The 13,966-nt window shown below is 34.2% G+C and overlaps 2 protein-coding genes across 4 annotated transcripts; both read right to left on the bottom strand.

The window, feature by feature from the left end:
- Window positions 1–338: 338 nt before the first annotated feature.
- On the bottom strand, window positions 339–4,907 carry LOC146935985 (putative disease resistance RPP13-like protein 1). 2 transcript variants are annotated; one of them, XM_085750981.1, is made up of 3 exons: window positions 4,785–4,907; window positions 755–4,233; window positions 339–652 (listed from the first exon to the last, which is right to left on the bottom strand). In XM_085750981.1, exon 2 carries the CDS (start codon window positions 4,193–4,195, stop codon window positions 788–790), a length of 3,408 nt encoding a protein of 1,135 aa, XP_085607107.1. In that variant the 5' UTR covers window positions 4,196–4,233; window positions 4,785–4,907; the 3' UTR covers window positions 339–652; window positions 755–787. The 2 variants fall into 2 exon arrangements, with proteins under 2 accessions (XP_085607107.1, XP_085607108.1); XM_085750982.1 differs by lacking the exon at window positions 4,785–4,907 and having other exon boundaries at window positions 755–4,249.
- Window positions 4,908–6,024: 1,117 nt separating this feature from the next.
- LOC146935986 (disease resistance protein RUN1-like) lies at window positions 6,025–12,899 on the bottom strand. Of its 2 annotated transcripts, none has more exons than XM_085750980.1 (6): window positions 12,807–12,899; window positions 11,051–11,488; window positions 9,611–10,709; window positions 9,034–9,309; window positions 8,166–8,921; window positions 6,025–6,979 (listed from the first exon to the last, which is right to left on the bottom strand). In XM_085750980.1, exons 2-6 carry the CDS (start codon window positions 11,272–11,274, stop codon window positions 6,143–6,145), a joined length of 3,192 nt encoding a protein of 1,063 aa, XP_085607106.1. In that variant the 5' UTR covers window positions 11,275–11,488; window positions 12,807–12,899; the 3' UTR covers window positions 6,025–6,142. The 2 variants fall into 2 exon arrangements, with proteins under 2 accessions (XP_085607106.1, XP_085607105.1); XM_085750979.1 differs by having other exon boundaries at window positions 11,051–11,600.
- Between the last annotated feature and the right edge of the window lie 1,067 nt (window positions 12,900–13,966).

Raw genomic sequence — 13,966 nt, forward strand, 5'->3', positions numbered from 1 at the left:
ATGAATACATCAGAGAAAAACGAGAAATTTGTTGTAGACAGCCACTGTTTCTGTTTGATGCTATGTCAACAGATAGAAACTAAATAACCAAATTTCACTGATAACAAAGAATTTGCTTAAAACATGGTCCAACTATGATTAGAAAACAGCAAATTTCACTGATAACAAAGTGCCATGACATTCAGTTTTTTATAATAATTTTGATCACCTCTTTCTATCAATAAAAATGTAAAACTGAAAATCACAGATAAAGATCATATCGTCACCATATAATTGGTAGATGCAAGTTATTCTGGTCATTGGGTTGGCACATACTGAAAAACAGACAATTAATGGTGTACACATGAAAGTCGCATGAATATTAATGAGACCCCAAAAAAGGGATACAAAGTCACAAGAATAACAAAGAGAAGATTACAAGCGCAACAAGCCGCAGCATCCACACATCCAAATGTGGAGCCTACAATTGGACCATGCATGAGCTTTGTGGAAGTGGAATAAACAGCTGCATACTTCTGTTTGTGTGTGAGAGCAGTGGTCATGCCATTCATCTGGTCATGAATGAGAACGGAAGGCAACAAAAGAGCATGGTTTCAGGTCACATGTAAGCAGTCTGAAACACCATTGTAACATATATCACAAACACCGTGCACTGTTCAACATAAAAGATAGTATCTTATGAATAATTTTTACTATTCAAGTGAAAATATACTAATGTTTGACAACTATAAACAGATTGGTGAATGTGGTGCACCTGGCTACAATAACATCTCATCTCAGCCGCCAATCAGGAAATTGTCACATCAGGAATGTGACTAATTGTATGCCAACGCTCTCTTTCCTCCTTTTGGTACTTCTGCTTAATTAATGGGCAATCATGAATGGACAAAGTAGAAAGGGAGCTGGGTAGACCCTCCTCTGGTAAGCTCTCAAGACAAGGACAGTCTTCAATACATAGAGATTCAAGGGAAGTAAGGTGGAGAAGACCCTTGTAGTTTATTATTCTTAGGTTGGAACAATTTGTTAACTCAAGGGATTTAATAGTTGATGGCAGCAGACTCTCCTCCGGAAAGGACTCCAAGATTTCCAAATCATCACCAACAGTGAATTGTTTCAGAGACTTGAGTTGAAACAAACCCCACTCCTCTCTCGAAGCCATCAACTTAGGACATTTTTCTATTTGGAGGCTACATAGGTTGGAAGGCAACTGTCTCCCAGAAAACGACTCCAGCAATGGACAGTCGTACAACACGAGAGAATTAAGATTGGTGAACAAGTGAAGTGGAAAAGGCAAGGAGGAAGAGTGCCAACCTGTTATAGTTAGAGTGCGAAGAGTATTACAGCTATTGAAATCCAAAGAGGACCATTCTAGATTTGGATCAAAGAAGTCTTCAACTTCCAACTCTTCAAGAAAGGCACTGTTATAGAGAATTTGATCTAGGGACGATTGAATGATCCGAGTTCCACAAAGGATGGCCCTATTCAAGCTGGATGGCAATTCATTTATCAAAATGTCATCACATCTCTTTAGTTCTAGCTCATTGATATTAGCAGCCTTGGGAATTGATGCCTCCAACTCTTGGCAATCAATAATCCCTAATTTTTGCAAAGAAGGAAGGTATTGAGGCAAGGCCCTTTTTAACTTGGGACAATGTTTTATGCAAAGCTCTCGAAGAAAAGGGAAACCTTCAAGACATAACCAGTCCTTCCATTTAAACATGTGCTCAAATCGCAAAGTTTCAAGTGATCTAAATGGAACATTTGATGAATTATAGCCGCAAAACTCTGAACCAATGATCTCTATTCTATCACAGCTTGAAATGGAAAGCTTCTTGAGAGAGGGGAGCTGCCCAAGTGGTGGAAACTGGGAACGGAGTTTACATCCCAACAACTCAAGAGATACTAAATTTGGTAAATGATAATCTCTAAGCCAATTTGGAAAGCTACTGCCTCCATAGTCTTTGATGGTGAGCCTCATGAGATTTCGATTTGGTTGAAGAGCCTCCAAGACAAAGACACGTGCTTCAATTACTGACTGATCCATTTCTATCCATTCTTCGTATGACAAACTTAATTCTTCTAAATGTTTCATATCTTTCAAATTTGCTGCCACAGCATCTGCAGGATCAATGACATTTTCCAACCCTGAAATTTGAAGCCTTCCTTGAAGTTGGTTGAGTTTCCCCAACTGCTGAATATCAAATCCATGTTGCTCTCCCACAACAAAGTCAGTCAGCATCTCAAGATTGTTTAACACTCCTATCTTTGTTGGCATCATCTTTATATGAGTGCCTTCCAGATTTAGATGACGTAACTTGATGAGTTTATAAAAATTTGAAGGGAGCTTAGTCAGTTTAAAACAGTCTTGCAATAAGAGTGTCTGCAAATTATACAGCATACAAATGGAACTAGGTAAGCTTGCAATCTCAGTGTAAGAAAGGTCTAGATAGTGTAGAAGCTTTAAATTTATTATGTCATCAGATAGCTTTAAAAGATTGCAGCCAGAGAAAGACAAAATCTGCAAATATTTTAGTCTTGAAAACAAATTATGCTGCACATTGGTGCTTATCTTAAAGCGTTGGTCACCATAGCCCTGTGCTTCTACAATCAGACTGTGTAGTCCCTTAATTTTATGAATAAGCTCTAGTTTTCTATCACCATATTTCAAATCAAGGCTGCACCAAATGTGACGCGTCCTTTCAGGAATATCTTGCACGTTATCACCCTCTATTCGTAAGCGGGACTCTCCTGACACTGATTTGGCTAAATCATTGACAAAATCATGCATGATGAAGTAGTACTTACCAGTACATAATGGCATAATTACTGATTTTTGGAAAAATGATATTGACACTAGATCATTAAAGAATTCATTACCCAACTCTTCTCCGTTTTGGTCTCTTCCACGACCATTCAGCAAACCTTCTGCCCTCCAAAGCTTGATTACTTCACCCTTCTCAAACTCATAGCCCTTGGGAAACATAGAACAATAATCAAAACAATGTTTCAAATTTGAAGGGAGGTTAAGGTAACTCAATTCCAATACAGGGTTAATGTTGTTGTCACTCTCTGGTAAACGCCACAAATCAGTCTCCAATATCTTAACCCAATCAGGTTCAGAAAATTTTCTTCCCAAGAGATTCCCCAATGTTTTTAGAGCTAAAGGCAACCCTCCACATTTTTCTACCATTTTTTTGGCTATCAATTCAAGATTTGGATATTCAAACACATTTCTTCCTGGGAAAGCATGTTTCACAAATAAACTCCAACAATCACTCTCCTTCAATTGTTTTAAATGAAGTAGTTGCGTGGATCTCATGATTGATGCTACTTCCATGTCACGCGTTGTCATGATCACCTTACCTAAAAAAGATCCACGGCTAAAAGGAAGAAGAAAGTGATCCCACATATTCCTATTTTTATTCCTGACATCATCTAGAACGAGCAAAAATTTCTTGCCCATTAACCTCTGTTGCAATTGATGTTGGAGTATTTCCAAGTCTTCACTATCTGCTGCTGAAGAATGAACTGACCTAAGAATTGATTGGGTCAGACGAACAGGATCAAAAGATTCTGAAACATGGACCCAAGATTTAAGTTCAAAATGCTCCATGATCAAGACGTCATTGTAGACAAGCTTGGCGAGGGGTGTCTTACCCATCCCAATCACACCCACTATACTGATTATGGGTACCTGGTTGCCACTGTCACTGCAGGAAAGTAAATAGTCGATTATTTCATGTTTCTCAAGCTCTCTACCATATATGACAGATTCATAGACCAAAGATATAGTTGGTAATATTTGGGGAGTGGCTCCATCTTCATTACTAGCACGAGTTGCATCTTGAAGTCCTAAATAACTTATTTGATCTGCAATAAACTTTAGCCTCTTAAGCAATACTTTAATCCTAGATTCAAATATCTTCTTTCGTTGTACATCAGTAGCAATCATATCCAATATTTTCTCTACTTCGTCTACTTCATTTTTGAGATCATCAAGCCAATTCCTCACGTTTTGGTTATGGTACTGCTTTGCCTCTGCGTCATCCAGCACTTTATTGATAGAAACCAGTGTGATTTCAAGTTTTTTCTCCACATCTACGTGGACGTAGTCTCTGAAATCTGTTGAAGCTAACCTCTCAAAAATCACTCGAAAGACAGACGAAAGAAATGTCCCACCAACAACCTCTGCCATGATCTGAGCGAGCGTGGTTCAACACTATGGGAGATTATCTACAAGAATAGATGGTTATATTATCTTCTATATACTAAAAAAGAACAAGTCTACAATGGTAGTATAGTATTGTTTTATTCAGATAATTTTAATGATAAAGTAAATAAAAAGACATGATTCTAATGAAGTTTGATTTCACAAAAAATACCTAGTCAACAGTTAGAGTCTTTTATTCTATAATCTGACTTAAGTGATTAATAAACTTTAAGAAAAAACCGCCCGAGTTTAAATCTAGCTTTAACAGAAATTGAATTCTAAGGGTTTCCCCTACACATTAGAGAATAGTCTTTTTTTTTTTTTTTTTTGTGGTGGCCGGGGTCTGAACCCCTGACCTTGCATATATTATACATTGCTCCTATCAACTGAGCTAAGCTCACGAAGACCATTAGAGAATAGTCTATTCACAATAACAAATATGCAAAGATACTGTCTAATGCATATACATATACATACTCTCTAACAACAAGCAAACAACTCATAACTTAATACAATCCTTAATCAGATACCTCTGGATATACAAAGATTATGAATGTAAGAGAGGGAAAGTTACCTGAATGAGACTGGGATCAATCACCAAAAAGAAAGAATATAGAACGAATGAAGGAAGAAGTGTTGTAGAATAGAGGCATAAAATTGATATGAGACACTTTTTTGTTTCCCGCGTCAACGGAACAAAAATTCAACACCTCACCTACTATTATGTATCAAGACTACGACTTAGTAGTACCTACGACTTTTATTTACCTCGGATAGCTATCATAAGTAAAGTTAAGGAAATGCTTATGGTACCCATCTCATCTCATTTTAATAGTTGTTATGAAGTTGTGTGCGGTTCTCAAGGAATAATTATATGAGTTGATTTCAATCGCAAAATTAATATTTTCTCCGTCCCTATAAGTAAGCATTCAATGACTAAAAATTTGTCCTTAAATATCAACACGCTTTCAAATTACTAGATGCATTTATTAGTTTAACCCTAATTAATACTATAACTTATCTTAAAATATAAAAAATCAAATTTAATACACAGGACAATTTGATAATATAAACACACAAAATAGACACATTAATTGCACTAACATTTTTTAAGAAATATGAATAGGTAAAAGAGGTTTATATATAGGGATGGATGGAGTATAATTTACTAAAACCCCAACACTCTTATTAATTGTAGTTGTTAGTGAAATTCAATAAATAAAGGTATATTACGATGTTCTTGGTTCAATTTATGACCCGAGATCACCCCTCTTCATATTTCTCTCTATTTCAGTCTAAATGAGTGATTTTCAGATAGATCTATGTCTTTTTTCCTTCGTTATTTCGTCGTTTGAGTGTAACATTCTTTGATTTCCGTCTTGATGCGGTGTTCAGTTGGTTTCTATTGAAAGATCAAATATTCAATCAATGATTCGGACGACAACATTGTAGATCTTGAGGCATGAATATTTCGGTCATTTTAAGTTTATCATATTGTTTATAAGTCATTTTGTCATTGTATGCTATTAACTTATATATTGTGAGTTTGTTCGTAAATTCATCCTTTACATTTTTATCGATGTTGAATAAATGAATATCATTTTATTTTTTTGAGCAAAAATGAATATCATTTTATTTTTGTAAAAAAAAAAGGAATGGATTTTTTTGTTTATAAAATAAAAAATGGGCAATGAATTTTCTATTAAGGACGCATTCGTGAAAATTCGAATGGACAAACATTGTACTATTTAGCAGCAATCTTCAAGTCGCTAAACTACTTGACCAGAAAGAAGATAAAGATAGTATGCCCAATGTTTATGAACAATGACCACTTCATTCACAGTTAGTACATTCATATGGATTTTTCCTTCCCATAAAAATATTACACAACATATACAAGGAAATTCAAAATTTGGACAAAAGTGTGCACAATTAAAAATTCTTGAGACCTCTATTCCGATTCAAGCATAAACATTCTCCCAATCTATTTGAAAATCTTACAAATATTTTTTTATTTCTCTTAGGTAATGGCTCATTCTTGATGATAGGTGATGGCTCCATCTTCACATCAAGTGATTGCTGCATTTCATCTTCAAGTGATGGCTCCCTCTTCACATCAGGTGATGGTTGCACTTCTGGTTCAGGTAATGGCTCCATCTTCACATCAGGTGATGCCTCCCTTTTCCCATTAGACGATGGTTTCACTTCCAGTTCAGGTAATGGTTCCATCTTCATATCAGCCGATGGCTGCACTTCTTCTAGTGATGGCTCCATTTTCACATTAGATGATGGTTGCATTTCCGGTTCAGGTAATGGCTCCATTTGCACTTCACTAGATGGTTTAACTTCCACAGTATTTGATTGCTCAATTTTCATAGCACTTGACTCGGCATATGTTAGATAGACAACTGTCTTCTTAACAGTCAATCCATGCCCAAAAGCTACAAATATCCCCACATTGTCCCCAACTGCTAAATTTGATATTACACTCTGCCAGTCTTCATCGTTAAAGGACATTACTGTGTCTCGCTTGTATATATGGAGCGTGAATTTTGTGTAATTAATGATCAAAACACTAATCAGACATTCAGTTTCCATGTTTTCAGACATGGATGAATAAACAACATATAAAGTTATTCCCTTCAAGCAACCATCACAATCCTCAGGCACTTCAAATCGTACTGAAGGTCCTTCACTTGTATAGGCTAACCAAGAAGGATAATTGTCACCCAGAAGTAAAGAATCACTAGAATCATTGATTGTCAATCCCTGTATCATGAACATATGCTTTGTTATTTATGTAATTATGCTATGAAAAATAGTCATTTTGTACCATTTATAGTGTCAAAATAGTGCTCCTTCACTACACAGAAAAATATATACAAGGCAGCCGATTTAAGGAAAACAGGCAATAGTTTTGTAACACACCCATCAACAGTTGAATTTAATAACATATTTATGCTTTAATAATAGCTGCAAAACTGACATGTCATACGCCATACACATCTTTTAACTCGTAATCACCAATATTCTCATGTTATTATTACTACAAGCACTTAACTTCTATTTTTTCAAGTTGTTATCCTTAAAGGGTAATGTTATGGAAACAATTGGTTTAATGTCCTAAATTTCTACCAACTTAGAGGAAAGAAGTAGTATTTACCAAGTTCTTGTTCAATAGTAGTATTATACAAAATAATATCTTATAAAAAGACTTAAGGAAAAAAAAAAAAGCAAAATGCATTACACATTCTCAATCAACACAAGACGTGTAGTGGTCAAATCAGAATATGCTAACGACAGCAAAGATCCATCCCAAATACAAACAAGAAAACACATAACAGCCAGTATATCCCAATTTAACTGCACCATATATGCTTACTAAAAGAAAATGCAGCCAAATATGAACACCACCTAGAAACATAGCCACAGTAAAAACAAATACCAAACACTAAAAATGCAGGCCATGATTCAACCACAGCCACTCCAATTCAAAAGAAAAACCCCTTAATTCTGCTTCCACACAATGAACTAATGAATCCCTTAGTGATTTGTATTTTATAATAAGATCCAATACATTGATCACCTCAACACTAATATAATTTTAATCTGTTGTTCATTTTCCTCCTATATCTAAATGACTAAACCTGCATAGCTTCAACAATATTCAACTACCCTTTTCAAGTTAAACATATGTTACGTGTGTGAGTAAGCTAAAAGAATGAATATTAAAAAAAGTAACAGATATGAAGTTAAAGAAAAATAAATTGTTTTAATTTCTATGTCACATGCCGGATCCTAGCATTTATGATACTTTATCTGATAGATATTTGAATAAATCTGTATCTTTAAGAAACTTTTACCATATAAAGAAAAATAATGAAAAGTAGAAATTCATTCCATTTCTCTTAAACAATTATAGATATCAGTAAAGGTAAGAGGATAGAAGAGGAACCTGTGATAAGCTCTTGCCCAGAGCATCGACGACTATGTGGCAACTTCCCATTGTAATCAAAAAAGATTTCAAGGAAATATCCGAGATTTTTGATGCATGCGATGTTTCCGATTCAGTAAGGTTTGCACCATATAGACCATCAAGAAAACTTGTTAATTTTTGAATTAGTTGAATCACGGATTGGCATTCTACCCTAACACTTCTATGTTCTGAACAACTACTGCGCATTGATGATTGATAACCCAAAACCAAATTATTACTCTCTACATCCAAGGATGTGAGGGGAATATGTGGCAAGGGATTCATTGTTGGTGACATCCAAGACCAAATGAGAGAAGGAAAAACATCACGTGATAATCCTTCATATCCGCATAGGGATATATACACAATGCTTTTTGATCTAACAATGGAAAAGGGTGCTTGTTTGACGCCAGTATTTGCTGCAACTAGAGTTGTCAAGGATTTCATTTGCACTATATCTTCTTCCAATTTGTCAATCTTTGAACAACCAAAAATGATGAGAGTTTTCACAGATATCAGCTGATAGATCTCCCTAGGTAGATTGCCAAGACTTGTACAGTCCTTCAAATTTATCAGAAGAAGCTTCTTGAGAACTCCAATGGACGGGTGTATCTCGGACAAACTTGGACAATCCTTCATAATGAGCTTTTCTAGATTCGGTAATTTTGAAAAGTCAGGAGTGCTTTTCAAGTACTTGGAATGACTGAGATTGAGTATTTTTAGCTTGTCCAACGACTGCGAGAACATAATTATTTAAAGAAAAGTTAGAGAGGAAAATGAAAAATGAAAAGGTAGCAAGAGATACTATTGTTATCAACCTGAGTTTTAAAATAAAATGTTATCATACCTTGGTTTCCTTCCATACTTGTTTAACATTGCTAAATTTTAATTCTAAAACAACTAGATTTCCTTGATAAAAGTCTTTCGGTATACAGTTGAAGGTAGATCGTTGCCAATTGACCCATCTCAGTTGTTTAGAAAGATGTCCAAAATCTCCAGTGATGTCAACACAATCAAGTTGCAAAAGTCTCATGTTCTGCATCTGTTGGAAAACATTGGTACTGAAGCTATCTCTGCCTTTACTTTGCAAGTTCAAAATCAATCCCTCAACTTTTTGTGTTCCCTACATGTGAAGGAAAAAGGCTAAGAAAAGAAGGGAAAATGTTTTTGGTTGACTTGAATGAAATGGTTTAAATTGATTGAGAGAAACTTCACTAGCCTTCTTAGGGATATTTACATAACAGAAAATGAAACAAATCTTATACAAATCTTAACAGTTTACGTGTTAGAAAATGATAATAAAACAGAAGAGGTGCGGCCCATGTACACTTGTAATACACATCAGAAGGAAAACAAAATTTTATGATCATGATAAGATTATGCAAGATAATCAAAAATTTCAATTGTATAGAGTCAGTTCTTACCGTATTCTTTGTCAAAACACTATGTGCATCCTCGTGAAACCACAACCGACTACGCTCCCCTGGATCGTTTGTTGAACTTCCACGAACAATTTCTCTTCCCATGTCTCTTATTAAATCATGCATTCCAAGCTTGTTATTCTTTTCGACTTTTAGAAGGCTCCTCTCTATGAGGACAGCTATTCCTATACCAGCAAAAAGTCCACAGCCATTTAGTATCTCGGTAACATAGTCTTTGTCCTTGCCGATAAAGAAACAACATACGTCAAGAAATATAGCCTTTTTCGTGTCATCTGTCAAACCATCATAGCTTATTTTCAATTTCTCTTGCACTTCTTCATGGGGAATTTTTTCTAACTTTGATAGCACACTTTTCCATTCTTCTTTTGTCCTTTCAAATAAGTAAGATCCAAGGACTTCAACAGCCAGGGGTAATCCTCCGCAGTAATTAACTACATTTCTTGAGAGATCACTGAAGTTTGCTCTTGGGGTCGCATTTCTAAAAGCATGCCAACTGAAAAGCTCAAGGGACTCGTTTTCATCCATTTCTTTCGCTGTACAGACACAGTCAACTTCAAGTGACTTAAGCACGTGTGCATCTCTGGTTGTAACAATTAGTACACTTCCCAAACCTAAACATTTATAATTTCCACACAGGGCTTTTACCTGCTGAACTTTGGTCACATCATCAAGTACAATGAGCACCTTTTTTGCAGCGAGTCTTTTGTTGATTGTAAATGTCCCTGATGCAATGTGGTGTATCTTCTCCTTTGTTTTGAAGAGATCTGAAAGAAGTTGTTGTTGTAAACGCATATACCCTTTATCTGATTCACAAGTTTGTCGAATATTCTCAATGAAACTTCTATGCACAAATTTGCGATGAATTTTATTGTAGATGCCTTTGGCCGTGGTAGTTTTACCCAACCCGCCCATTCCCCAAATACCTACCATAGACACTTTGGTTGATTGATTTTCAATCGACAACATCACTTGGTCCACACGGGACTCTAGTCCTACGGGGAATTCTGTTGTAGGCAAGAATGTGTTTTCCAGCTTTCTCAAAACTTCATCAACAATTTTATTCACTAGTTCACTTTCACTCCTTCAAGTTCAATTAAATAACTATGATTATAAAACAGATAAAATGAAAAGGATAAAAATGATAAAAAGTAACAAGAAACCACAAGAAATGATTGACTATGAATAAACTATCAATTTGGTTCCTAAACTATTACTCTCTTCAGTTTAATCTCTTAAGTTTTGAACTATAGAAACGTAATAAATAGTCCTTAAAACTATTTTTATTCCATCAAGTTAGTCCCTAAATTATCATTCTCTATCATGTTTTTAAACCAACTAACATACTAATTTGATGCATTGATAATAGCTTAAGGACTACTTATCGTATTTGAACAAATTAAATGCTCTTTCTTGATTTTATACCTGAAAATGCTGGAATCCCATCCAGAAATATTTGCAGCTTGGGTAAGAGCACGCTTCCATGTCCGCAAAAGTTCTTGCCTCTCTTTTGGTGGGTGAATTCTTTTGGTAATAGCTTCTAAAGCTTTTCCAAAATCACCCACCTGGCGACGAACGACAGAAGGGTCAACATGGTAAAATATGGGGATAACCACTGGACCGTTATTATTAGTTTTGCGGTGTTCCATGATTTTCACCAGTTCAACAAGACACCAACTAGATTCTGTGTAGTGTTCTGAGAAAATAACCAAACATATTTGAGACCCTTGTATAGCTCGCAATAGTTCTGGTTCTACTTCCCATCCCTTTTTAAGCTTTTCATCGTCAAGAAAAGTGTTAATTCCCGCGTTTGAGAGAGCTGCATATAGATGAGAAACCAAGCTCTTACGCGTGTCTTCCCCTCTGAAATTTATGAACACGTCATAGATCCATTGTTGAGACATCAAATTGAACGATGACGATGAAGATGACATTGATTCCATGAAGTTAACACTTTTAATGTAAAGGCAAAAAACTGCAAGGATAGTACTTTAGATATATAGTAGTATAACTTCACTTTAGATTTCAACAAAGTAAAACATTTGGTGGACACCCCATATAGACGTATACACCTTGAAATATAGAAATATAAATAGTATGTGATAGATGTGTTAAATGAGTGTTAATTGCGGAATATTTGCAATAAAAATAAAATAAAAATGCACCATATTTTGTTTGAAACTTTGAGTTTGACTAATTAAAAAAATAAAGTTTATGAAATTCTTTTAAAATAACTTTCAAGTCTATCATTTTATTTAGGAATGAAATAATAATTCCATGTTACCAGAAAAGAAAAAGAAAAAAATTAGTGGTAACTAAAAAGAATTGAAATACTAGTTTTTTGTTCATAAATCAAACTAATAAAACCATACATGCCCGAGACATTGAAAGGAGTACACTCCAATATCCCAAGCCAACACCACCAGATCAATCCAAATAATTTACATAGTTCTAGCGTTAAAAATAGGGTTAATAGGTCTTTACCTCCCTGTAATATAGGTCATTTCCGGTTTTCCACCCTGTAAATTTTTTTTTTATTCAACCCCCTGTAATTTTTTTTATTTACCCCCCTAATAGGCCAAACAAAAACCAATTTTATTTTTTTTCTTCAGGAAATTTTCGTTTTTGTTTGGCCTGTTAGGGAGTAAATCAAAACAATTTTTTTTTTTATAGGGGGTAAATCAAAAAAAAAAAAAAATTACAGGGGGACAACCGAAAATGACCTATATTACATGGTAAAGACCTATTAACCCAATTGTTTACATCATTCGAGTTCAATTTATTAATGTAGTGAGCTTAAGTACAAATTTAACTTATTTAATTCACAAATTAAGTTCTAATAGTTAGTTATCCAATCGATTTGGGAAATAACAGTGTTGAGTTAGTATAGGAATAAGTTCCCTATACTTAATTTTACAGTGAAGTCTATATTTTTTTTGACAGGGAAGACTAAACTGATACATTGATATGCAGGGATTGGAATTCAGAATTCTGATTCTGTACTTCTCAACACATAGTGTGTAAATCTAATCACTAAGCTACTTGAAAGAAGAAAAAAAATGAGTTGAAAAGTAGAAATTAGGAAATATTAGAAAAGTAAAAAGATAACGATTACAGAATATATGTGGCGCCTAGCAGGAAAATAGTAGAAAGAAGAGTTAAAAGATTAGAGAAAATTTACCTGAGCGTGTTGTTTCAACTGAGACTGAGACTATACAGAATGAATGAATGAATTAGGAGGAAGAAGAGGTTGTACTTGTAGAAAGAGAAGTATAAAAATGAATGTACTTTTAATTTGTATCAGATGAAGTGAAATGAGATCCAGCGCGACGACTCTGTTTCGCGCGTCAACGCAAACAAATATCCACCACACCTACCATATGGTAAAACTATCATCAATATATATATATATATATGGGGTTTGCTAGGATACACCCACTAGTTTTTATTAAGGTGTGTTTTAGCAAAGATATAATTAAAAAGTTGTTAAATACACCTTAAGGTGAATGTTGCTAAAACACACCTTCTAAAAAATAAGTGGGTGTATGTTAGCAACTCCTATAGGCATTTGCTAGGATACACCCACTTATTTTTTAGAAGGTGTGTTTTAGCAAGTTATAACTAAGAAGTAGTTAAGTACACCTTAAGGTGTAATTTGCTAAAACACTCCCACATAAAAACTAGTGGGTGTGTTCTAGCAAATCCCTATATATATATATATATATATATATATATATATATATATATATATAGGGTTATGTTACAAGCCACCCTTTGGTGGTGTCTTTTATCAAGTCACACCTTAAGGTGTGATTTTCACTTTTTAGTTATAACTTTGATAAAAGACACCTTCATAAAAGGTGTCTTCTATCATAACCCATATATATATATATATATATATATATATATATATATATATATATATATATATATATATATATATATTTATTTCTTTTTATTCATTTACTTGTTTATTGTTTTTGTTAACCCTCTAGTTAAACTCGAATGTTTCAAGTTTCAAGAAATATTTTGCAATTAGCTACCCCTTATTTAATTTAAATTAATAAATTGGTTTTTATTTTCAATTTCTTTTAATATAGAAAAATATTAAGTTGTCTTATTAATCAATTTAATTAAATATAAAATCTTACTATGTTGATCATTGTTTTTAACGTAAATAGTTAACAACTTAGATTTTCGTGATTAATGAAGTTTTAAAACTAGTTATTAATGACACAACTCAATTTTTGTTGTATATATATTTTTTATGTATAAATAAGATGAAGTATACATTTTTTTGTGATTAATGACACAACTCAATTTTTGTCGTATATATATTTT

This window comes from Medicago sativa, chromosome 3, assembly GCF_051527215.1.
Source record: "Medicago sativa cultivar Bolivia chromosome 3, Bolivia_mono, whole genome shotgun sequence".
NCBI lineage: Eukaryota > Viridiplantae > Streptophyta > Magnoliopsida > Fabales > Fabaceae > Medicago > Medicago sativa.

Excerpts from the sequence above, each read along its gene's own strand:
- LOC146935986 (XM_085750979.1), bottom strand. The coding sequence starts at position 11,568 with ATGGAATCAATGTCATCTTCATCGTCATCGTTCAATTTGATGTCTCAA. Across the intron at positions 8,922-9,033 it reads AAGTATGGAAGGAAACCAAG|TCGTTGGACAAGCTAAAAAT; the intron begins GTATGATAACAT and ends ATGTTCTCGCAG. Across the intron at positions 6,980-8,165 it reads TGGGCAAGAGCTTATCACAG|GGATTGACAATCAATGATTC; the intron begins GTTCCTCTTCTA and ends TTCATGATACAG.
- LOC146935985 (XM_085750981.1), bottom strand. The coding sequence starts at position 4,195 with ATGGCAGAGGTTGTTGGTGGGACATTTCTTTCGTCTGTCTTTCGAGTG.